At 31.3% G+C, this 26,958-nt stretch overlaps 1 protein-coding gene across 2 annotated transcripts; it reads left to right on the top strand.

Moving 5' to 3' along the window:
- The first annotated feature begins 1,182 nt into the window (after nucleotides 1-1,182).
- LOC111711441 (palmitoyl-protein thioesterase 1) lies at nucleotides 1,183-26,958 on the top strand. Of its 2 annotated transcripts, XM_023485807.1 has the most exons (9): nucleotides 1,183-1,284; nucleotides 1,805-1,858; nucleotides 2,919-2,986; nucleotides 6,483-6,576; nucleotides 15,064-15,185; nucleotides 18,525-18,637; nucleotides 20,415-20,493; nucleotides 25,244-25,339; nucleotides 26,843-26,958. In XM_023485807.1, exons 1-9 carry the CDS (start codon nucleotides 1,199-1,201, stop codon nucleotides 26,956-26,958), a joined length of 828 nt encoding a protein of 275 aa, XP_023341575.1. In that variant the 5' UTR covers nucleotides 1,183-1,198. The 2 variants fall into 2 exon arrangements, with proteins under 2 accessions (XP_023341575.1, XP_023341576.1); XM_023485808.1 differs by lacking the exons at nucleotides 25,244-25,339; nucleotides 26,843-26,958 and adding an exon at nucleotides 25,094-25,197.

The following is a 26,958-nucleotide window of genomic DNA, read 5'->3' as shown; positions in this document are numbered from 1 at the left end:
AAACAGGTTTCCCTAAAATTTTCTTTTGCATCTTTTTAGAAATATAGGACAGAAATTAAAAAAGAATATCATTGGAAACAACAATTTTTGGTTTTCTTATAATCACTTTTTTCTAAAAATATCAACGATAAAATTTCAATAGACATATTTACACATAAATTAACTTAAAACATTTAGGAAATGTTCTGCAAAGTTATAATTCAATGATAGATTGCAATAAAATACAAGCTATTTTCATTTCAAAAATTCATTCCCCATAACCTAGAGATACGCATAGGTACATGATTGAAAGTATTTCACAATGTTTACATGTAAAAACTATGTTAGCTAGTAGATTTTTGTCTTTCTATGAGACTATTGAAGCAAGTTCTAAGCTTTGCATTAGATTTCTTTCTAATTTATGCAAAAATGACCTTAACACAGTTCTAGGCAGAAATTTATTTTCCATTGCAAATGATTTTTCTGTAAATCTTTCTGATCTTAGTAAAATGTTAGTTAAGAAAAAAATGAAATATTTTGATGTGTCTTTGAACCATGCATGGAAAGTTCTCGTTTTACAAGAACTTTTAAATACAAAAATGAATAATTTATATGTTGAAGGATTAGATGATTACGTAATAACTGAAGCGATAAATATGTTATGCAATGAGAAATGATCAATGTCGCCTATTTGTGCATAATTTTGCATATTTTTCTTTTTTCTTTTGTAAAACTATACATTCAATTTATTTAAACAAATTTAAACTACACCATTTATATATATATTTATATCTTTGTGTGTGAATAAATCTTTATAATATAATAATAATTACAAAGAATTGAAAGGGTTCAGAAACCTATTTTTACTTACAGTGAGAAAAAAAAGCTTTGGAATTGAAGACAATATTTGGCACAAATAATACTTTTAAAAAGTCCAATCAATATGGAATTATGCAGTGTGCACAAATTCCATTAAACTTAATAAGACTATTTCTTAAGCTTATAGTAAAACTATTTGCCTTTGAACAACATAAAATATTATACAATTACATTCTACCTCCTCTCGTACGTAAACCTGGGGGTCGCGGGGTGCAATTCAAACTGCCCTTATGTACATTTAGAGATTGCTTTTATGTCGTCTTTCTATTCCGAATTTTTCTGGTATTAAAAGTAGTAATTGTGATAATAATTAAACGTTTATTCAGAAGATATAATAAAAATGAGGTTGTTAGGGGTTTGTCTCCTGGTGCAGGTTTTAACTGGGAGCATTATTCTCCAGGACCCAGAGCAACAAAGGCAGGACAGGGCAGAACCAAATAAATCCTCTTAACTCTAAAATAAATATTAATTCGTGTATTGTAAAAATTCAGCTTTTTATAAATATGCAACTACAGAACACAATATTTTGGAAACTAGGGACACATCAGAGCTGATTTAGTTTTATGCTCCCTGACAGTTTTAGGACAATGAGTCAGATTATTTTAGTCCTTTAAATCTATATATATAATCCTGGATTATGGGTATTTTAAAATGTGTATTTGCAAATAGTAAACAATGAACATAAACAATCCCTTTAAGCTCTTTATCTTTATGATTTATCTTTTTAAATAGATAATTAGATAAAGTAACAACTTCAATTTTGTATATTATAGCAAACATATTCTCTTTTCCTACCGTAAATTTAAAAAAAAGAAGCAATTACTTTTCATTTTCCAACAAAATCAACTACTACTACTCTAACTTCGACTCAACCCTGACACTTTGGCTCAACCCTGACACTTTGGCTCAACTTTGGCCCAAAAATTCCAGAAAGTATATTTTGTAGGACTCCTATAGTTCTTTGGCATGGTATGGGGGACTCATGCTGTAATCCGTTCAGGTTATATTTTATTCTTTTATTATTATCATAATTTTTTATCGGTATCATTATTATCAGTATCTTAATATTACTATTTACATTGAAATTATTTTTATTATTATTTTAATTAAATTTAACTTAATAATGATATAAATGTCGTCTTCGAAGACATTCCTATTAAATAAAGAACCCTGAGTTTATATTTATTTAGCAAATGTTAAACCTCCTCCAGGAGAAGATACTAATATTATATTGATATATTTAGCATGACTTCGGTATTAAACCTTCTCTAGGAGAAGATACTATCATCTAAGTATGGGTAAACCATACTAAAGTGTATACTCTATCTATGCCACCCAACCAACCACAACATTTTGTCATGATAATTTTTGTAATCATTTTACATGCTATTCTTTTATAACATACGGGGTTACTAACACCCCCTAAAGCAAAATCAGAAGAAATAATAACTGATAAAGACTAGATAAACCGAGAAGAAAATCAAACATTTTATCCAAGAGAACGCGAACATCTATTTTTAAGAGATGGAAAACCCAGAGCATTAACACAACCTATATAAACCATAAACTCTGAAACAATAAATACTTTAAGATTTTCCACAATATCTAAAAATTTCAGTTTTAAACCTATTTTCCATTAAGTTTTATATTTTGAAGTCTCACCTAAATTTAAAAGTTTCAATTATTTTTACGACTACTTTACAAAGGTTTTTACTTACATTTTAAAATTTATCACATTTCTAAAAATTTCAATTTTTTGATTTTAATAGTTTACAAGATAGTTTTGAATTCACGTATTCTTTAATTGATTATTATTTTTGATATTTTTGGAACTATTTTCGATTTTCGAAAAATTTCCGAAATTTTTCGATTAAATTTATTAGTTTTAATTGAAAAATAATATTTTAAAACTTTGAATTACATTTTCCCTTTGCACCTTCTACTGGAGAATATACTAGTAGAAACCTTGAATATATTGATATATATATATCATGGGTTCGGTTTTACACCTTCTCCAGGAGAAGACACCAGAAGAACCCTGAGTATATTATTATATTTAGCATGGGTTCGGTTATAAACCTTCTTCAGGAGAAGATACCAGGAGTATACGTTCTCAGTTTAATGATAGGTAAGTTTTAATAGAAATAGATTTGTTAAATTATATGTGGCTATATAATTTATTAGCTACTAGGCTTTTAGGGCGCTTCCCGCCCATCTTCCATTTTAATTGTAAACATTTTCTCTTTGCATACATTGTAAAAAAAAACCGCGGAATTTATAAAAAAATGTCGTGGATTTTCAAAATTTTCAAAAATCGAATTTTGTTAGAGGAGAATTTTTGAAAACTCGATTATCCATAGACCTTCCTTGGGGCCATGTGATGTCCCACACAAAATTTGGGCCCGATCGGTTCAGCCGTTTTGACGTTTATTGGATACACACAAGCAAAGTTTTTTTGTATCCAATAAACGACAAAACGGCTGAACCGATCGGGCCAAATTTTTTGTGGGACCTTGCGTGACCCCATTGAAGGTTTATGGTTGATAATCATAATAGGAGCAAACCTAAGTTATTCAGGCTTTTCTGGGTTGTCGTAGTTTTCAGATAGGTTGCGTATTTGCTGAATATGCCCTGTTTAAAACTATCAATTTCTCGAGTCTGAAACATCAGATTATAGTACTCTTATAGGTCTTCAGTAACTCCTAAAGTGCTTAGGTTTAAGCCTATACCCCCTTTCATTTTTTTTATTTACAGTCCCTTTAATTCAGCAAACTATTGTACATCTCCTAACCAATCTTATAATATTCTTACAAGTTAAAATTCCAAATGAGTCAAATTATAACCTTAAACTCTAATAAACTACTTACCTTATTTCGGTCAAGAGATGTTGGTAAATATCTGGGGCAGCTTTTGAAAGATCATTTATTTGAAAAATGTTGTAAAATACTTTCTTTTAAAAGTAAATAGTGACGTTGTTGAATCAATATATTCTTATGATCACATAGATTTAATAATAATCGTTGACATTTTGAAGCTAGAAAAGAAGAGAATTCATAAACTTGAAATATCTAAGGTCTACGACCTATAGGTTGCAAAGAAAAAGGGATTAGAAAATTTGAGTTTGTGACAAAAACTCAATTTCTTTATATAAGGTTTTACGATAAAAGAATGTGCATGCATAAACGTTCTAAAAGCTTATAGATAGTATATATAGAATATGTATAGTTCTCCTTTGATGACATTTAAAGGGAGTGTTTGCGAAAAATGAAAGGGGATATAGGCTTACGGCGGAAAATAATCGCATTTAATCGCTACTAATCTTACTTATATCTGTTGCGTTAGAAAGTTGCAACATACAACTCGTATCGTAAGTAATAAATTTAATTTCAAACAAATCATTTAGATATTACAACCTAAAGTCATCGATTATATTTCGACGCATTCATATATAGTTAATATTTCATAATATTTGTTATTTGTTTAATATACAAATGCACTTAAAACGACGTTTTTTTCCGCTAGGTGTCTTTGCCACTTGTAATCATTCAAAGCATTGAGAGCAGAGACAAATGGCGGCCAACTATTTCGGTGTTTTAAGTGCATTGTATACAAAAGGAATAACAAATATTTTGAAATAATAACTATATACGAATGCGTCGAAAAATATTTGATGACTATAGGTTGTAATATCTGAATGATTTGTTTAAAATTAAATTGAATATTTTACGATCCGAGTCGTATATTGCAACTTTCTGAATCACGGGCAGCCGTAGTACATTTGAATTTCCGAGCCGGGTCAACCTTTCCGGTTCCAGTTTGTACTGTATCGCCCAGACACTCAATAGGACTAGCCGGTGCAACAAGGTTGACGCGGTCAGACTTTAGGTTGAATTTACTGTTACTGAAGGGTCATGGGTGCGTGGAATTTGTATGGACGTTACGTTCTTCGGTATTAGTCGTTTTTAACAATTTTTTCCTTATAGACGCAACACATAGAAATAAGATTAGTAAAGTGATCAAAAGCGATTATTTTTCGCGAACACTCCCTTTCATGAATTCATATTTCATTTTGAGAGGACGGTACAAAGAAACCTGTCTCTCTGTTGACATGTGTTTTGCTTAAATATATTCGAGGTCTTCAGAGAGACAGAGATAGATAGAAGGAGATACAGGGAGGAATAGACGGAGATAGAGAAAGCTATATAATGAGATAGAGAGAAGGATAGATCGAAGGAGATTGAGAGAGGGATAAAAGGAGATAGAGAAAAGGATATAAATAAATAGAGAGAAGGATAGAAGAAAAAATAGATAGAAGGAGATAGAGAGAGGGATAGAAGAAGATAGAGAGAGGGATAGAAGGAGATAGAGAAAGGTATATAATGAGATAGAGAGAAGGATAGAAGGAGATAGATAAAGGGATAATATGAGATAGAGAGGAGGATAGAAGGAGATAGAGAGAAGGATAGAAGGAGATAGAGAGAGGGATAGAAGGAGGTTGAGAGAAGGATGGAAGGAGATTGAGAGAGGGATAAAAGGAGATAGAAAAAAGGATATAAATAAATAGAGAGAGGGATAGAAGAAAATAGAGAGAAGGATAGAAGAAAAAAAGATAGAAGGAGATAGAGAGAGGGATAGAAGGAAATAGAGAGAAGGAAAGAAGGAGATAGAGAGAAGGATAGAAGGAGATAGAAAGAAGGATAGAAGGAGATAGAAAGAAGAATATAAGGAGGTTGATAGAGGGATAAAAGGAGATAGAGAAAAGGATAGAAGGAGATAGAGAGAAGGATAGAAGGAGATAGATAGAAGGATAGAAGGAGGTTGAGAGAGGGATAAAAGAAGACAGAGAAAAGGAAATAAATAAATAGAGAGAGGGATAGAAGAAAATAGAGAGAAGGATAGAAGAAAAAAGAGATAGAAGGAGATAGAGAGAAGAATATAAGGAGGTAGAGAGAGAGAGAGACCCAACGAGAAAAAAGAAAGATAGTCATTTCGCATGCTTCCCCCTTATTGGATTGGATCAACGAGGTTATAGTATATAGAGTGATGATGTACGCTAATCCTTTACTAATTGTACAGGCCATGTACTTCACTTCCAAAAGTCAATCAGTATGTTACAGTACTCGGGGGTGATTTATGAAAATATTTAAATGGAGAATTTGAATTCCATGAAACTATTAAAATCCACTACTCCTTTATCGTGTGCAGGATTCCATTTTTACAGGATGACGTACTTTATTACATTTACAGTCTTTTGCAGAGCAATATTTTATCGTTAATAAACTGTTCTGAGAAAACTGAGTAAAATTCAAGATACAAAACCTCCCCATACACTTGTACTCCGAAAGCGTACTGCATATTTTATGTTTGTACTGTATGAATAGGCCATCATCTCCTAATATACACTCTTAATGTACACTCAGGCTAATACACACGGAGAGGTATAGCTAAGATACAGCCCCCCTGGATTGGATACATCAGAATGATTTAGTTTGAGTGGTATAATGTGATACAGGATACAGAGAATAATTAATTTCAAAATTTATGTGATTCAGGATACAAAACACTAATTTTTTTTTATATTAATGGGATACAGGATACACAGAATTATTATTTTCGCTTTTTAGGTAGTAATGTGATACAGGATACTGAGAATGGTTTCTTTATGAATATAAACGATCAGATCTCTGAGGCCTGCTCCACAATCAGAAATGACTCCAGGTATGAAGTTGAACAATAAACTCTAGAAAGAATGAGATTATTGTTAAAATAGAACATTTTATCTTTGTTTTTACTTTAATCTTACAGATATGGGAATGATTCATCCGATGTAACGTCCATATTTTGGTGTTGGGATATTTCATAGAGATACATTTCATAGATAGGACAGTACTTAGAAGACATGATAGTATTTTTCATAGACAGGCCATTTCATAGACATAGAATATTTTTCATAGACAGGACATTTCATAGACACAGAATATTTTTCATAGATAATTTCTTTTTAACAAATCATACCCTGTTATTTCTACGATATCTCTGATTTTTATTTCACATAAAAAAGGCAGTGTTCGCGCTTTTGATCGCGACTAATCTTACTTCTATCTGTTGCGTCTATAAGTAGAAAATTGTCAAAAAAAAAGACTCATGCTGAAGAACGTAGCCTCCATTCAAATTCAGAAAGTTGCAACATTCAACTGGGATCGTAACATAATCAACTTAATTCTTAACAAATCACTCATATATTGAAAACAATAGTCATCGATTATTTTTCGACGCATACTGGCATTCATATATAGTTCATATTTTATAATTAATTGATTTTAAAAAATAATATTTCGATGGCGCTGGATTTTCGAACATTCCTTGAAAATATAAAAAATGTCGTCTTCATTATCAAAAATCCTCGAAACAGGATAAAATTTTTCAAAAGTAACTATCAGATGATAAAAAGAATATTTTGAAATATCAACTTTATACGAATGCATCGAAAAATAATCGATGATTATTGGTTGTAATATTTGAACGATTTGTTCGGAATTTAATTGATTTTTATACGATTTGAGTTGAATGTTGCAACTTTCTGAATTTGAACGGACGCTACGTTCTTCGGTATGAGTCGTTTTAACAATTTTCTCTTTTTACACGCAACAGATAGAAGTAAGATTAGCAGCGATCAAAAGCGCTTATTTTTTCGCCGTAACCCTATACCCCATCTAATTTTTTCGCGAACACTCCCTTTGGTAATGCTTTTGCTTTAAACTAATAATATTTACAGCTTTTAGATATCTTGTTATTTGGAACAAACACATTGCAAAATTATGTATTGATCTGTATTTCATAAAAAATTGATTAAATTAAAACTGATCTCATTTTCCAAATATGTGGCACATTTTCATTAACCAAAAACCCTATTTAGTCTCTGAATTTTTTTATCTGTAAACTCTTCTCTGTCTATGAAATTACCTGTATTCGAAAAATCTGCTCTGTCTATAACATGTCCATATCAATGAAATATATCTCTATGAAATGTCCCGCTACGAAATGACTTTTTATGAAATGTCCCAACACCCCTTTTGGCCCTAATGTTTTAATGTGTATACTGTATAATTTAGGTCGGCCTTCTACTTCAAATAAACCGCCGCGCATTGTATTCCTCCTTAGCATTAGTTCTCAAACTACGGGTTTAGTAAATATAACCCTTTTTTGTCTGTTCACTTTATTTTATTTTTTTTTGTGTAAGACCGACATTGGTATTGGAGTTGCATTTTATTTTTGTTTTTATTCGGTGAGCACATGGGCAGTATCCCTAGTTTTATGATCAAACCGCAGCAGCTGAAACACATCTCACAAATTAGGGAGGATGGTTTCTTTCTAGAAAATAGAAAATATTAGATAAATGTACGGTAGTAAAGAGGAAAGTATCTCAGTGTAAATACAATTTAGTATACTGACCCGTCAAGCAAAGTTAGAACTTTATCAAGAATGGATCTCCATCTTATGCAGATCTATATTGATTAATTTAATTCCACTTTCTTATCCTGTGGTGGTCATACCCTAACTTTCATTGGTTCATTTGATACTCATATATTAGGATATTAGGTTGTTAATAGAACCTTTGGTATAGATTTTAAAAATGCACTTCATATCCTCGCAGACCACAAAAATCTTCTATTTTTGTAATTTCCAATTATGTTCCACATAAAACATATTCGGGGACGGCAAAAAGGTTTCCGGTCCTGTAGATTTAAAAAAACAAAATTTACCAAATATAATAAAATTTCTAAATATTTTTATATTTTATTATTTATTTAATCTTGATACTTTTCTATTTCTCTGGGATTTATAATTTAAAATGTCAAACTTGAACCCACAATTTCACAAAATGTTAAATATAGAAAATTTTGAATAAACTTGAAGCCATTCGATCATTTCTCCAATTAGATCAATGCATAAACTCTCTACAGATTAATAATTTATTCTATTTAGAATAAAATAAAATATTTATCACTGCATTCTAGTTGGTCAAATAAATTTAAAAAAACAGAAAAATGTATCATGTATAAAATTAGAATATAACTGCGTTTTGAGAAGAAACGAATTTAATGTTGTAACGAATTCAGATCAGGAATCAAAAGTTTTTCTTTAATGCGATATAACAGATGTTTTTCTTTGCTGTCGCCAAAGCGCTTCAGGATTTTAGTATTTCCATTCAATATAGAATTTTAAGTACTTGTGTAAAAATTTCTGGTTTTCGCTTTTCTTATTTTTCAAATATACAGTTTTCTTATCCTTCAAATATACAGTTTTCTTATTCTTCAAATATACAGTTTTCTTATTCTTTAAATATACAGATTTCTTATTCTTCAAATATGCAGTTTTATTATCCTTCAAATGTACAGTTTTCTTATCCTTCAAATATACAGTTTTCTTATTCTTCAAATATAGTTTTCTTATTCTTCATATATACAGTTTTCTTATCCTTTAAATATACAGTTTTCTTATTCTTCAAATATACAGTTTTCCTATCCTTCAAATATACAGTTTTCTTATTCTTCAAATATACAGTTTTCTTATCCTTCAAATATACAGTTTTCTTATCCTTCAAATATATCCATTAATATTGAAGTATACAAGGTTTAAACCATCGGGTTGGAAAGATATAGGGATTAGTAAATTTTAAAAAAATTAAAGTGTAAACGAGTTTTTTTGTAACATGCTATTAGTGAAAATTCAAATCTTATAAATGTTTCTTAGACATCTTGTTTGATGAAACCCACTAAAACTCTGGAAAAGGAAGACGACATTAAGAAATTTTACATATGCATTTTCTGTTATAAAGCAAATGATTTACTAATTGTAAAAAAATCAACTTAAGTGGAACGGGTTTGTGAACAAACACAATTGCTGTGTTTATGTTTATTTGACTTCTTGAAATCATAACTTCAGTTGGCATGGTTCATGTTTTAGGTTAAAAAATTACTAAAATGCAACAATATTTTATCAATTGGAAAATGCGTGTTATGTTTTATTCATCAATAGATTTTTATTAAACTTTAGAATAGAAAAAAACTGATTTTTTAATCGATTTTTTTAAAAAAGAAAAAATGTTAAATAATTTTATTTCGCGTTGTTTGTGTTAAAAAAAAAAATTAGCACTTGTCTTACTATATTTGATATTTTTAACCTCAAACATGAATTCTGAAAACATTTTCATTGTGGTCTGTAAACTAAATCTAATGCCGTTTTTTTACTCACTTTGTAAGTAATATAAAAAAAAGAACACAAAAAGAACTAAAAATTCCCCACAAATTATAATTTTCTAATCTCTACATCTTTGCAAGCTGGTCTTGTAGACTTTTGATATTTCAAGCTATGACTTCTGTTAGCTAAGAATGTCTAAAGGAATTGAGTTGTTCACAAACTTATATTTCTAATCCCGATATCTTTGCTACCCAATGTTGTAGACCTTAGATATTTTAAACTATGAATTCTGTTAGATAGAAGAAAAGGGTCAGTCTGCATTGCGTAAAAAAAGAAAAAATTAACCCTAAACTAATCTAAAATAATTTAGAACTACTGCTCCTCATGCAAAAGTGGTTTGCCTTGCCGAATTTTAACTCATTTTATGAAGTGTCCTGTCCCAAAACATGTCTATTTTTAAGCTCGTCAAATACACGATGATAATTTCAAGTGATCCTCCATTTAAAGAGGGCCATGCTAGATTCCCAATGATAACGTGTAAACTTTTATCTGATTGATGATTTAGGAGTGTTTTCCAAAGGGTTGCGAATTGACAATTTTATATTGGAGATATCGCCGTAAGGCCAAAAAATATTTCAAAAGATAAATATGATACATTATTTTCTTGGAAATTTCATGCTGAATTCAGATTCGAAAACCACTTTTAAATATATTAAAATCTAAAGAAGTTATGGCCAAATAACGGTACTAAATTCCAGTATTATAACTTTTTAATGTTTTTGATGAGTTTTTTAGCTGTGACTCACTCAATTTTCAATTTTTTAAAACGCTTTTCAGATGATGAAGAAAATGATGTATAACATGAAAATAAAAAATTAAATTTTTGTTTGTAGCCTTACGGTAAAAACGCAGCGACTTCCGGTGGGCAGTTGGCTCTATTCCAATATTGATCACCCCTACTGGACATGCCACTCCATAAATGGAAGGTCACTTGAAATTACGTCTCTAGTCCCTTAAAGACACACTTTGAGTTGAAAGTCTAATGCTAAAAACTTTCATCTACAAATTTTAAAAATCGTTAAAAATAATAATATTATAACATCTTTATATTGCATAATGCATATTCTTCTACACATTCTCTAAAAAGGTTAACAATACAACAGCAACATACAGTTAAAAAATGTAATTATCACGGAAAAAATCTTGCAATGCTTTCATTTAGTAACAATATTATTCTAATAAAGTCTAACGTTAGAAACATTAAGGCTTGAACAACGCAACGTATAGAACATTTTTTCAAATCTTTCTTAGAAACGAAACGAATAAACAGTTTTGATTGTCAGTTGTAAAAAAGTGTAACAAAAAAGTTTTCACAATAACGTTTCGATAAATCGTAACGTAAGAAAAGGTGCATTTTAGTAAAATTTCTAAACGTAATTAAAAGAGTTTATATTGGAAAAGTTAAGATAAAACGTAACGTTATCAAAAAATATTCTTTGCACTGAAATGCATTGTAACGTACAGAACTATGCCCCAATGACGTTTTATAAAAGCAAAACGTTTGTCATCTTTTAGATCTTAAACCAAGTGAAAGTGTAACGTAAGGTCTCTGAAAATATTTACCTTGCATGAAAGTGGAACGTTAAAAAATTGTGGTTTTATTACATAAGCTTTAACGCAACGTTGGGAACGTTTTTTAATACGGGAAATGCAAAAGCGTTACGGAGCTTACTGTTTTTTTTTCAACATTTACTAAAGCTTAACGTTGTATATGGTATTCAAGTGCAGAAAATTCATCACGTAACGTTACTCTATGCCATAAAATTTCATAATGTGCAACGTAACGTTTCAAACGTTAATACTTTTGATGAACACTATCGTAACGAAAGCTAAAATCTAGAAAAATCAAAACGTTGACATCTCTAGTAATTGGCAAAATCTTTATCGATTTTTGAGTGAGAGTTTGCAACCGTTTGGATCACAGTGACTTAAAATTACGTCTAAAGTTCCTTTAAGTAAATCGTAAGAAGATTTTTTGCATCCAAATAAACAAAGTCTAATACATTCGCAATCTCTGTCCACCCCTGAATAAAATCATTAAGTTTGTATTCACTGACTAACATTATTAGATTCTCTATATTCTGAGTTAATGAACGTTTGTTAGTATCAATCAAGATAGGTTGTATAAAGGTTGTTTATTAAAGGGAGTGTTTGCGAAAAATTAAAGGGGGTGTAGACTTACAGCGAAAAAAAAAGCGCTTTTGATCGCTACTATTCTTACTTTTATTTATTGCGTCTGTAAGGAGAAAATTGTTAAAAACGATTCATGCTGAAGAACGTAGCGTCCATACAAATTCAGAAAGTTGCCACATTCAACTCTAATCGTAAAAAAATAAATTTAATTCAAAAAAAAACATTCAGATATTACAAACAATAGTCATTGATTATTTTTCGACGCATTCGTATATAGTTAATATTTCATAATATTTTTGATTTTGTTTTTTAAAGATAATATTTCACTGGCGCTGGATTTTCGAACATTCTTGGAAAATATGAAAATGTCGCCTTCAATATAAAAAAATCCTCTAAACAGGAATAAATGTTTTCAAAAGTAATTATCGGGTCATAAAAATTAAAAAATATTATGAAATATCGACTATATATATATATATAAATGCGTCGAAACATAATCGATGACTTTTGTTTGTAATATCTGAATGATTTGTTTGAAATTAAATTGATTTTTTACGATCCGAGTTGAATGTTGCAACTCTCTGAATTTGTATGGCCGCTACGTTCTTCAGTATAAGTCGTTATAGACGCAACAGATAGAAGTAAGATAATATTTGATTAATAACTACATTGAAGAGAAAAGGCTCAATTCAACCTTTAGATCATCATTTATCAAAGTTTGAGGTCGTCATTAAAGCCTAATCCTGTATGGGTAACCCTGTATATGAAACCTGTATTGAAAATACAATTATCATTAGAAAAATAGTTCTGATGGCAAACTTCCAATCCTGACCATCTGGTCTCAGACTTAGGGCCATACCAAGTCCAGCACAAACATTACAATTTATATAATAATAATTAAATTATAATGATGGTTAGTTTCATGGATTTTCTGATAATTTTTTTTCCTTGATTAAGAAAGAAAATAAAGAAAGTAAATCATATTCTAAATAAATATCGGTAGCTGAGCAGGAATTATATCTGATTTAGCAGTTCTATTGTATTTATTTAAAGCTGAACCCGGCACTTTATAAGCCTTTCATGAAATATTTTCTATTATATTCTTGGTATTTCTTCTGAAACGAGAATGTTCGAATCGATCTATAAACGTTGTATCCAACAAACGTCAAAACGGCAGAACTGATCGGGTCCAAATTTTTTATTGCAAGTGCAACCAACATGACCCTGCAGGGAAGGTTTTTAAACCGTCCAAATTGAAAATGTCTTTAAAATAATACGCTATTTAAGATAGAAAATTCGCAAAAATTTGAGAATAATAAAAAATTGGGATTATCTTCAGAGCAATACTAAAATTGTTAATAGAAAAGGGAGAACGAAGAAGCGTATAAGTACTTTAGAAACAATGTGAGTACAATTTAAGCTTGAATTTGATGTTCTGTAATTGTATTTGAAAAACAAGAAATCTTAATTATAACAATTAATGGACGGCCTTGTAAAATGTCAGAGCTGGATTTTAGTAAAACTGTCAATTAAAGAAATTCAGTTTTATAGATATGTACAGCGGTGGATACAGAATTTAAGTGAGGGGGCTGCTAGATTTATTTCGGAACAAAAAAATCCAGATTTAGGAACAAAAAGACGTGCCGCAAAATTTTTTTAAGGCAGATGTTTTTTCCTGTTTTGCACTAGGTTTTCTTTCCCTTAAGTGATATTGAGAAGCTATTCTGAAATCTCCCCCCTCTGAATCCGTAAGGGTGGTGCGAAGGTCCTTCTGCCCCCCCTGTATCCACCCCTGGATATGTATGTACAAATAAGCGGACAAATTAACGTCAATTCTGACCTCTGAGTTCTTTTTTATTTTAAACTATCTTTGCCTAAATTATATTGAGTCGAGGGAGAACTGAGAAGTTTCTATACTAGAAACTATTAACTGGTGCAGAATACTTGCCCAGACTTCAATAACGGTTAAGTACCCAACCAACATTATACAACCTTCAACACACTTTTTACAAATTAAATTTTTAGATTAAAGGGACAGAGCATGAATCTTTGTGGATTTACTATTTTTCAGTGTTTTCAAAGAGATGAGCATAATTGTTATGAACGAACAAATTTTTGAGAACAAATGAAAATTTTCGGTGTCGTGCAGAAACAAAACGAATGATCTGAACGAAGGGCTTGGATCGTTCATAAAAATGACAAATTAACATTTTTTTTAAACGAAATTTGAAAAAAAAAAACAATTTAAAATTGTTCTAATGATGAAATTTTTTTTTTTTTACTGAACGAACAATTTTATTGAATGAACAATTTTACTGAACGACATTCAGTGAAATAATGAACAAAATAGATGGAAAATGAACAACAATTTTGAAAACGAATGGAATAAATTTTTTAACGATTAAAACGCAAAATGAATCGTTCTCGAAAAACGAACGCCCATCTCTAGCCACGGCACTTTTTTAATGCATTTTAATTCGAATTATAATAATTTTCTCCTCTCTTATTGATCGAATAGTCAATTGAGGTTTGATATAAATAAAATAGAAATCATGATTTCTTACTCAGCATTGTACAATGTAATGTATACAAACTTAATTTACAATATACGTACAATGTGTGTATTAATTTAGGATCTTATTTCTAAGATGATCGAACATAAATATTAGTCACTGATGAATGCATTTCACTTCTTTAAACGCTCAAAATACCCTTATCTTAATTTTATAATTTTTTAGAAATGATTTAATTTAAATTGGTTGCAGCGGGCTTTGAAAACTTTAGTAATTAATGTTTCCTGGTTCTCTGCAGGTTGACAGGAGGGTTCCATGCTGTTGGATTCTCTCAGGGAGGATTATTCCTACGTGGACTTGTTCAACGATGCGGAGATCTCAAGGTTCGAAACCTAGTTTCAATAGGTGGACCTCAACAAGGTGAGTGAGTCAGAACCTCTACAGGGGGAGTAATTCGAACAGAGTTACCGGATGATAATGGAACCTAGCATCAAAAGGATTGGGAGGGCCTTACCAGGCCATGGGTTAAAACGGTTTTCAAAGGAGTATAAAGGGATTGTAAGTGACCATCCATGCAAAGATGGTAAGACCCGATTCACAACAGTACCCATAAACTCTACATAATTAAGATCCAACACAATCAATACCCCCAGGATCAATATAATCCCAACCTAGTATAAAGAACTGTCACTTTACATACTGTACGCTGGTTATTGAATTCTAAAAATAATGGAAAGTGTTTGATACCTGGGTTCACATCAAAAGAGATTTTTATCCCTTTACAAAATTGATTTTATGTCATATCTGATGCCTAGCATGCACTTTAAGGACCAACATTCCAAAATTAAAAAAATGGATATTTTAAAAACTTTTGTAATATTTTGTAGAAACAATTGCAAATACTGGACCCATTGCAGGCACAGAACAGGTAGTATAGAACCAGTACTGACACCGACGGCCCTGCCAGAGTGGCTCGAAAGGGATTTACTAACCATACCGTACATTATTGTCTGCATAAAAACTCTCCACAGTGGGTTCAGTGATTCCAGGGAGAGATCGTGGCTAGAACATAGTCTTAGTAATTATGAAAAACAAATATTTTATTTCTTTAAGCCCATTGTGCATTTTTACATAAACGTTGCAGCATTGAGCACTTTCCAACGACATGTACCAGCTTGTCAGACGCAGGTACGCGTCAGTGCTTATTCTATACTAACTGCTCTGTGAAAGCAGGGGATGTCAAAAACACATTTTACTTTATCATGTCTCAATTTGAGGTCGTCTTGTGTGTCTAGCAAGGTTGAAAATTGCAAAATTTTTATTTTCTTTCACATAAATTTATAAATTATTTTTGGTTTGTATTATCATGTTTTTGATTTGTTCTATGTTAAAAGAATAATTTTACTTAAAAATATATATTTCCAACTCTAAAATATAGTTAGCCATATTGTGTTGATTAGTTTTGAAGGTTGGCATTGTTTTCCTATTAATGGCTCTGCAGCTCTGGTAAACCCATCTTTGGCCTTCTGTCCCACAACAGGTCCAACTGCTTCAGTCACCTGTTTTACTGCTCTCTCAGTAGTCTGAGTATGAAATATTAAAATCTTGGGCTCTGAATTCTTAATATCTGAGATTAGGAATGAGCATGTGAACACAGGCTCAAGAAAACTCGTGTTTCACAAAAATTATTCAGGTCCCGGGGTTTTATTAATGGTATCACTGCTGCAGAGGAAATTTTATTCATAGGATAATAATGGTTAAATTTAGAAGAAAAAAAATAGTTAAAAAGGTTTCCCTTGCCCACATTTTGACAGTATTATGTAAAGAATTGTGCAGTTCTTTGAACTAAAAGGGTTTTAACGAAATATAGTGACGAGATAGGCAAACTTTCCCAGTTGTTCTTCTATTTACATTTCAACCTCTCTTTCTGGCAACACTCCCAAAAGTCTGAGAATTCTTGCCCTGATTATAAGTCTTTATTTTACAATTACAGGAAGCTGACACTTGTGGTTTGACCTATTTCAGAGCTTTATACAAAAGGTGCCTCTGGCTTCTTATCTGCAGCTGTATTTACTTGTATATATACCCTTCTGTAGACTATTTCTGTTTGCAGGTACTTCAGTAATTAATGCAGCAATCCCTATATTTGTTAACCTGAACATATCTAGATATATTACGATTAGCCTAGCCTAGCTGCACCTGTAAACCTGTAATTAACTTATAACATTGGTAGTAACTGGCTTAACTACGCTTATATCTATCCGTGCTAATCTTGTAAATACATACATTAAACTTAAACTACGCTATATATATATATATATATATATATATATATATATATATCAGCATAAAACTTGTAATTACGTCAATTAATGTTGACTCATAACATAGATCTCTAAATACAAATCAGTTGGTATACTCTCCATTTGGATTACAGTGATAGAGTTATTTGGTCCTCGTTGAAACATATGAGCAGAGATCATGCCCATTGGTTTGGCATTGATTGATTAAGAGCTTTTGTCCGTGTTTTCATCAATAACTAGTCCTTGTTGAAACATACATACTGAGATCGTGCCCAGAGGTTTGGCATTGATCGATTAAAACCTTTTGTCCGGGTTGACATTGATAGCTAGTCCTCGTTGAAACATGTGAGCTGAGTATGTGCCCAGAGGTTTGGAATTGATTGATTAAAAGCTGTTATCCGTGTTGACATTGATAGCTAGTCCTTGTTGGAGCATAGAAGCTAGGATCATGCCCAATGGTTTGGCATCGATCAATTAAGAGCTTATGTCCCCGTTGACATTGATAGCTAGTTCTGGTTGAAACATACAAGCTGAGATTGTGCCCATTGGTTTGGCATTGATCGATTAAAAGATTGTGTCCATGTTGACATTGATAGCTGACGAGTTGTACCTGGATTGAAACAGTTCTGGACGAAGTTTTAAGAGTACTGCATTTACTACACTTCAATTGGGTTTATAGTTTGTTTCTGGATATTAGGCTTAGAAGCATTTCCTTGATGTAGTTAAAGTTTTACCTTATGCCATGACTGAAATAAATTTTTAATTGATATGATTGCTACACCAATGTTATATCTATTATGCTTACACTATACAATGTACACTTTAGATTTACTCTGTGAAGTTGAATTCCATAGAGTTCAAGTGTACTCTGTGTATTCTCCATGAGTAACTGATTACAATGTATTACTCAAGGTTATAATGCAAGGAAAGTTATTTCATTGGTGTACGCATCTTTTGTTCTGCAGTGTACTGTCTATTGGCGGTAAAGTAAACACAAGGCGGATGTCGAAGAGTGACATGGGATCCATCTTTCACATAAAAAAACCAATGAAATATTCTGGTCATAGGAAACTATTATGTGAATTATCTACTAGACGAACACTGATGCATCTATTCTTGTTTACAAATTCCGCCCAGAGAGAACTGATTTCAATATGTACGCAGAGTATACACAACTGCAATTAACTTTCCTTGTATTATAACCTTGGTATTACAATACTTGGCAGGAAGGCAAAAAAAAGATTGCCTCAATATTAGAAAATATTGTTTTTACAAGGGAATTCGAGCATATTGAAACGTTTTTATAGAATCTTAATATTTCAAAGGAAAATTCGATAACCCCTGAGCGTAAAAAGTACACTGTTCAGTGTGCAATGTGCATAGTTACGAAAGAATTTATATATATATATATATATATATATATATATATATATATATATATATATATATATTGTAGGAGTGTACGGACTACCCCACTGCCTTGGTGAAGATCATACAATTTGTGATTATATAAGAAGATTACTCAACTACGGAGCATACACTTCCTGGATTCAGAGATTACTTGTACAGGTACTAGTTAGGCAAAACAGATTACTTGTACAGGCACTAGTTAGTCAAAACAGATTATTTGTACAGGCAATAGTTAGTCAAAACAGATTATTTGTACAGGTACTAGTTAGTCAAAACAGATTACTTGAACAGGTTCTAGTAAGTCAAAATAGATAACTTGTACAGGCACTAGTTAGTCAAGAAGATGTCTTGTACAGGTTCTGTTAGTCAAAACAGATTATTTGTACAGGTACTAGTTAGTCCAAACAGATTACTTGTACAGGCAATAGTTAGTTAAAACAGATTACTTGTACAGTACTAGTTAGTCAAAACAGATTACTCGTACAGGTACTAGTTAGTTAAAACAGATTACTTGTACAGGCACTAGTTAGTTAAAACAGATTACTTGTACAGGTTCTGTTAGTCAAAACAGATTATTTGTACAGGCATTAGTTAGTCAAAACAGATTACTTGTACAGGTAATAGTCAGTCAAAACAGATTACTTGTACAGGCACTAGTTAGTTAAAACAGATTGCTTGTACAGGTTCTGTTAGTCAAAACAGATTACTTGTACAGGTAATAGTTAGTCAAAACAGATTATTTGTACAGCAACTAGTAAGTCAAAACAGATTACTTGTACAGGCACTAGTTAGTTAAAACAGATTGCTTGTACAGGTTCTGTTAGTCAAAACAGATTATTTGTACAGGCATTAGTTAGTCAAAACAGATTACTTGTACAGGTATTAGTTAGTCAAAACAGATTACTTGTACAGGCAATAGTTAGTCAAAACAGATTATTTGTACAGGCACTAGTTAGTCAAAACAGATTATTTGTACAGGCACTAGTTAGTCAAAACAGATTATTTGTACAGTAACTAGTAAGTCAAAACAGATTATTTGTACAGTAACTAGTTAGTCAAAACAGATCACTTGTACAGGCACTAGTTAGGCAAAATAGATAACTTGTGCATGTACTTAGTAAGTCCAAAAAGACGTCTTGTACAGGTACTAGTGAGTAAAAATTAATTACAGTGTACACTGTACCACGTAACATGTTGTTATAAACACTGTAAAATTGTAAGTTTACAGCATTGTAAAATTCTAGAAAGGTTAGCGTAGCGAGATGCTTCCAAATATTTCATGATTATAAAATTAAGTGTTTTTAAAGATATAATATTTGTTTCCAGGAATCTGCAAAAGATCGGAGAATTCAAAATGTAAATATTAAAATATTCATAGGATGGAAATATTTTCAACTATTTACTAACCATGCAGTGAGAGCCAGAAAACTAGGAGGATGACAGCAATTGTGCGGTGTAAACAGACCCATTTCACTGAATAAGTGATTCAATAAGTCACAACCAAAACTATTTGCTTTGTGACAGCATCAAATACACTTTATTATTTTATTTTCTGGTTATCACTGCATGTATATAGTACAGAGTTTCATCTATTTGAAAATTAAACATTTGTTCTTAGAAACTGTTATCTATGATCACTATAACGTATTTACTTAATTATTTATCAAAATTCTAAACTATTAACTTAAATTGTTCAGATAAATTATATGATATGTGTTATGCATATTGTATCTTGTATCCTGTATCCTGTATTCTGTATTCTATATTCTGTATCCTCTATCCTGAATCCTGCATCCGGTATCCTGTATCCTGCATCCTGTGTCCTGTGTCCTGCATCCTGTATCCTGTATCCTGTATCCTGTATCCTGTATCCTGTATCCTGTATCCTGTATCCTGTAACCTGTATCCTGTATCCTGTATCCTGTATCCTGTATAGGCCCAGTACTGGCATGATCCACGAGCTGAAGAGGAGTTCTCGGAAAAATCACTGTTCCTAGCAGATATTAACAATCAAGGTTAGAACCATAATTTTACCTTGATCAACTGGATTAACCTGGATACCTTAATTTCATTAAACCGATTGATCATATTTATAATCTTTTTTACATTACTTAGCCGAATTAGATATATATCCCAAATTACATTGATTACCCTGATTACAATAATTACCATGATTACGTAGATTATCCTGATTACATTAATTACCATGGATTACATTGATTACCCTAATTACATTGATTACCCTGATTACATTGATTATGCTGATTACATTGATTACCCTATTTACATTGATTACCCTGATTACATTGATTACATTGATTACCGTGATTATATTGATTATCATACTTTTTTTCTTTGATTGCCCCAATTGCATCAAATACTGCAATTTATTTCTTTAATTTAAAAACTGTTAAGTTTGCCAGCGGACATTATTTTTATTTTTAGATGCAGATGTTTTTTATCAAATCAAAAAATAGTCCGTCCTCCTTCATCTTAAATAAGAATTTAAAAATAAAAAAAAACCCTAGGTATGACGAAGAAAGTTGTACTTTTTCTTAAATGTTTTTTAGGAAATGTAATGATTGTTTTCTAGTTTCTAGTACATATAGGTTAATATCAGATTACCAGGATTAGTCAAATAAAGGCTGATTAATTCAACAGTCTCCAAACTTGACAATCTACGGAACAATACAATAGAACACAATAAATACAATAGATAAACAATAAATACAATAGAACACAATAAATACAATAGATAAACACTAATAAGAAAATAAGATAATTGTATTTATTGTGTTCTATTGTATTGTTTCTTAGATTGTCAAGGTTGGAGACTGTTGAATTAATCAACCTATATTTGACTAATAAAGCTAGATTTTTTTTTAGTAAGTCAAAACAGCTGGTTTTTACCTTTCCAAGCTATTTTATTAAAATTGGAAATCAAGAAATTGGCAGATTTTTCGAAAAATTTGTTTTTAGACAAACCTAGAATATATCGAATATCTTTAATTTTACCATTGGCTATGGTTAATTCCCGATGTAAATGTAGATAAGAAATGCCTGAAACCTTATACAGAAAAATTATGTTTAATTCATAACTAAGTGTATATTATTTCAATACTGTCTACATAGTATCTATAACTGATACTAATTGCTTATTTTAAAAAACAGTTCTAATACAAGGTGTCCCACGAAACATGACAGTTGGTGAATAGTTTTGAATGTCTTCTTCCACATACTGCTTTATATATTAAAGATTTTTTTGCAGTTTATTTCTATAAAAAAAATGTTTAACTCATATAAACTATTCACCAACTGTCATGTTTCGTGGGAAATTTGGTAAAATACCAGATCGAAATTTAAAAAAGGATAAAAAATAATTTTGAGAAACTAATATTATCCAAAATTCCGGGAATTTGAATTCAAGAAAGCTAAAGATTTTTAAATTATAAATAAATAATTAGTTGAAGTATATCTAAATCACGAAATAAAAATTTTTTCATTATCTAAATATTTCAAAATACAAAATTTGATAAAAACTTTAAGGTTGCGTCCGTTAAAACTAACTTTTTTTTGGCGATTTAGAAGTCGGTTTAATAGTTAGGTAGAGCGCCTTTATTTTTGAACCCATTGTAGAAACTAAGTAGAATGTAAGTGTAACATGAGTTTTTTTAATTTTTAAATATTTTGTTGTTTGACCATTCACGGCATCTGTAAAACTGCACTTTGTTACGTCGAACTTAAGTAAATTTCACGTAAGATTGAAATCTTATATGTTTTTAAACATAACTTCTCTTGCTTAACCACTCCTTTAGCGCCTGATCCAATCAGGATTCAGTTATGTTTTGGTGTCTATTCTGAACCAATAGAAATAGTATGAGTGTAACATCTCTCATCTATCTCATTATCCAATCAGAGTTATGAATCCTTCAATCGGTGCTATAGTAAATGGAAATATTTACTTATTCTGAAACTATAGTGTAACAGCTATTGAGAAGAATAAAAATATTGAAAATTTCTAATAAATTAATTTTTCCATACTTTACGTAAAATCAAACTTAAGGAGATACTAGGTCACAACTCACAATTAGTTAGCCGAAGTTTTTAAATCCCGGGCTCTGAGCCCGCGATTTTAAAACTTCGGCTCGAGCCGTAATTCCTTAAACCCGACTTTAAGGCACAATCTTCGATCCAAATCTGATGAAAGCTTGTGTCACGTGATTGCCAGCTGTAATATCTTCAGCTCGAATTAAGGAGTTAGGCCCAATGAAAATAAAACCAACCTTGGTTGTTGAGAATTGTTCTCATAAAAACCCGGAATGCACCTGCAATTCCTACCATGAAAATTCGCCAAATAGAATATTAAACATTTTTTTAAATTCAACTATTTGGAAAATAAGATTCAGCTTGAATCCGAAACCTCAAGCCGTAAATAAGGCCCAACGACAGCTTAGACCCGAGCCGTATTTTCCCGAATTTTTTAAATCGCGGGCTCAGTAATGTCGAATATATTTTACTCTCTCCGGTTTTTTTGTCTAGTTCACAGTGTCTTCTAGTTCAAATAATCCAACTTATTAAATTTAAAACTATTCAAATATGAATTTAAATAAACAGACGTCGTTGTATATATATGAAAACAATGAAGACGACTTTTGATTAAAATTTTTAATTTTCTACCAAGCTTTTAAACATGGGTACACATACACATGGAAACAAAGAGAAGCTGTCAATTAAAAGCTTCTCTTTGTTTACTTGTAAAGCTTGCAAGAAATAAAAACTTAAATATAAAAGTATTCTTCTTTGTATTGATATAAACGCCGACAATATTTAATAAAACTGAGAATGGCAAATACAACCTATAACAGTGTCCAATGCATACATGTTGCAAAGTTTACATAATCTGGCCTGGAACCAAATAAACATTAGAATTGAAATATATTTTATCAACATATTCTGCTCGGTTCCGATTAATATATTTTACAGAGAAAGACGACCTTCTATTTCTAAATGGGAAATTTGATGAGCCACCCATCAAAAATGAAATTCTAGAAAACTGTAGAATGAATGTCGTCTTTGCAAATTGTTGCCACAGAAATATCGCTAAAATGTTCAAGGCTCTTTTTTTAAGAAATAGATCAGATGCAAATTACACAATCTTTAGCGCCATTTCATAGTCAAAAAGAAAAAAAAGAAGACAGCTATAGAATTCCAGTGTTTTTTTGTTCTCACTGTATAGTACAGGGTGTCCCACGAAACATGACAGTTTGTAAATAGTTTAGAATGTCTTGTTCCAGAATTTTTTAAGTTGTTTAATATGAATGCCAATAATAAAAATATTATATAGAAGTCATATCATAGTAAAATTAATTTCAAAGTGAAATATATTTGAGGAAAAGATTCGTTTAACAAAATATACTGCTAAAAACCTTAAATATCTGATACCGTGCATGGAACACGACATTCAAAATTATTTACCAACTGTCATGTTTCAAGGGACACCCTGTAGGTTACCAAGGGGGCAAGTTTAACAGTTTCTCCTGATTCCCTTCTCTCTCCATCAGCGATTTTCTTTCAAACTCATCAAATTTCATGATCCAAAACTACAAAAAATTAAATCAAATGATTGTAGATATCATGTTTTTTTCTTTGAAACCTGCGTATAAGAACAGGATTAACTTTTATATTTAGAAATTCTTGGAAACCAATTTAATTAAAAAAAATCAACATCAAGATATTTGTGATGTATAACAATGTATTTCCACTAATGTTTTATTAATATTATAAATATAAATCATAAAATTTTAGATTTTGTTTTCATGATAAATATAAATGTGAGAAGAGAGAGGAAGTATTGGTTTTGTATCAGCGGGATAGTAAAATACTGGAATACTGGGATACAACAAGTCTAAATCGATTCTCCAATACACGCTACCAGAAGTCAGCCATGGAAACCAATTCATTTAATCTAAGATTTATAATCATAAAACGAAACCATCCAACCAGTGTTTGCCGCGCTAGGATTCCATTATCAAGAAGCCAATTTTTTTTACTTAAAAGTATTTTTCTATTATCATATATATATATATTCCAACTGATGATTGGGTTAGACCCATGAAACATTTTGTTTTGGAAGAAATATATATTTAAACATCTAAAATGTATATTTAAACTGAAAAAAAGTTGAAAATTCTATTGATATATATATATATACTTTTCTTGTCTGTTTGTCTGTTTGTTTGTAACCGATAAACGTCAAAACCGCTGAACCGATTGGGCATTTTTTGTGGGACCTCACATTTCCCTTGGGAAGGTGTATGAATACTCAGAATTACATATAATGTCTCCAAAACTTTTTGATTTTCCTAAATACTTGTAAATCCACGAAAAAATATTATTTAATCCGCGATCTATTTTGTTATTGTTTTAAAATGTACCAAGAGAATATGCTGGCATAATAGAACAACAATTAAAAGTTGAAATAGAAGCTGGGTAGGAAGGGTCCTAAAAGCTTAATTTTTATATATGTACATAATGCAAGAGGCGGGATTTTTTTATTGTTTTCTGGGGGGATGGAGGAAACCTGAGTATCCTTTAAACCTTGATATTGTTCTCTAGGTGAGAAGATGAACCCTGAGTATCCTCTAAACCTTGATATTGTTCTCTAGGTGAGAAGTTGAACCCTGCGTATCCTCTAAACCTTGATATTGTTCTCTAGGTGAGAAGTTGAACCCTGAGTATCCTCTAAACCTTGATATTGTTCTCTAGGTGAGAAGATGAACCCTGAGTATCCTCTAAACCTGGAGAAACTAGAAAACCTTCTCCTTGTTAAGTTTTCCAGAGATTCGATGGTGGATCCAAAAGGTAATTTAATGATTTATTTTATCAAGCTGAGGCATTGAGAAGAAATTAGTGTTAGCCGATTATATCTTAGGCCACCAGCAACAGGTTGATTTGTCTTAGGCCAACATCAATAGGTTGATTTGTCCTAGGCCAACATCAATAGGTCGATCTATCTTAGGCCAACATCAATAGGTCGATCTGTCTTATGCCAACAGCAATAGGTCGATCTGTCTTAGGCCAACATTAATAGGTCGATCTGTCTTTGGCCAACATCAATAGGTCGATCTGTCTTTGGCCAACATAAATAGGTCGATCTGTCTTTGGCCAACATCAATAAGTCGATCTGTCTTTGGCAAACATCAATAGGTCGATCTGTCTTAGGCCAGCATAAATAGGTTGATCTGTCTTTGGCCAACATCAATAAGTCGATCTGTCTTAGGATAAAATCAATAGGTCGATTTGTCTTAGGCCAACATCAATAGGTTGATCTAGCTTAGGCCAACATCAATAGGTCGTTCTATCTTAGGCCAACATCAATAGGTAGTTATATCTTAGGCCAACATCAATAGGTAGTTCTATCTTAGGCCAACATCAATAGGTTGATCTGTCTTAGGCCAACAACAATAGGTTCATCTGTCTTTGGCCAACATCAATAGGTCGAAAACATAGTTTGGGTTTTCCCCAACAATTTATAGTACTAATTGTTAGGGACTGAAAGCTTTATTTCAATAATGTCTGCTAGAGTTTATTTTATGAAAACGGTAAAGGGCTGTAATGCATAATGCATAATGTGCCTGTACGTAATGTCATTCAAAAAGACGATTTCGAAATCGTCTCTTTTTTAGCAAGCACGAAACTATCCTAAAGGTATGAAATATTCCAGTAATAAAATCAGCAAGCAATCTTTATTAAAATGATACTACAAAACACGCCACGTAGATCCAGGATGCCTTACAAAATTGCACCAGTTTCAAATAAATTGGTAAGCTCTAAAGCACTTGTTTTTACCTTTATATTATCAGTGGTAATTGGCAAAATTCTCAAATATTTTTACGTTAGAGCTTTCAACCTTTAGAATCACTGTGACCTATTAACATTTTTTTATCATAACGTTTCAAACTTATATTGAAATACAATATTTAATCATTGAAAATGTAATATAAACATTTCTGGAAATCGGCTTTATTTTCATTAACACTGAACTTAATTACAACTCTTTCTGTATAGATTCCATATATTTTTAATGTATATTAGATCCTTAGGTTGCAAGCTCTCATGCAAAATTCGATAAGAATTTTTCATTTCTTGATAACTAAAACTATAAACAAGTGTTTTATAGATTTCAAATCTAAATATCATGGTTACAAAAATATAAATGAGTTAGTGAAGTAAAATTAAAAGCAGTGTATTGCAACACTTAAAAGTGGCCCCAGATTAGAAAATCAATGCAACATTTTATTGCAGTTTGGATCATTGTGGTCGTACTTGACGATATTTCATTAACGAAAATATTGTGTTCTAAAGATTCTGAATGGTTCGGATGGTTTGATCCAGCAGACGGTTTAACCATCCTACCTTTCAACCAAACCAAACTCTATACACAGGATAGGATAGGACTCAGGAAACTAGATACGGTTTAG

The sequence above is a fragment of the Eurytemora carolleeae genome, unplaced genomic scaffold (genome assembly GCF_000591075.1).
Source record: "Eurytemora carolleeae unplaced genomic scaffold, Eaff_2.0 scaffold1138, whole genome shotgun sequence".
In the NCBI taxonomy this organism is placed as follows: Eukaryota; Metazoa; Arthropoda; class Copepoda; order Calanoida; family Temoridae; genus Eurytemora; species Eurytemora carolleeae.
Note: the sequence above shows the minus strand (reverse complement) of the source record. Positions and strands in the feature narration are given on the sequence as shown.

What these genes read in the sequence shown, in the direction of transcription:
- LOC111711441 (XM_023485807.1), top strand. Translation starts at nt 1,199, where the DNA reads ATGAGGTTGTTAGGGGTTTGTCTCCTGGTGCAGGTTTTAACTGGGAGC. An exon ending in TCATGCTGTAATCCGTTCAG is followed by an intron (nt 1,859 to 2,918) that starts GTTATATTTTAT and finishes TATTATATTTAG; the next exon opens with CATGGGTTCGGTTATAAACC. An exon ending in AGCAGATATTAACAATCAAG is followed by an intron (nt 20,494 to 25,243) that starts GTTAGAACCATA and finishes ATTGTTCTCTAG; the next exon opens with GTGAGAAGATGAACCCTGAG.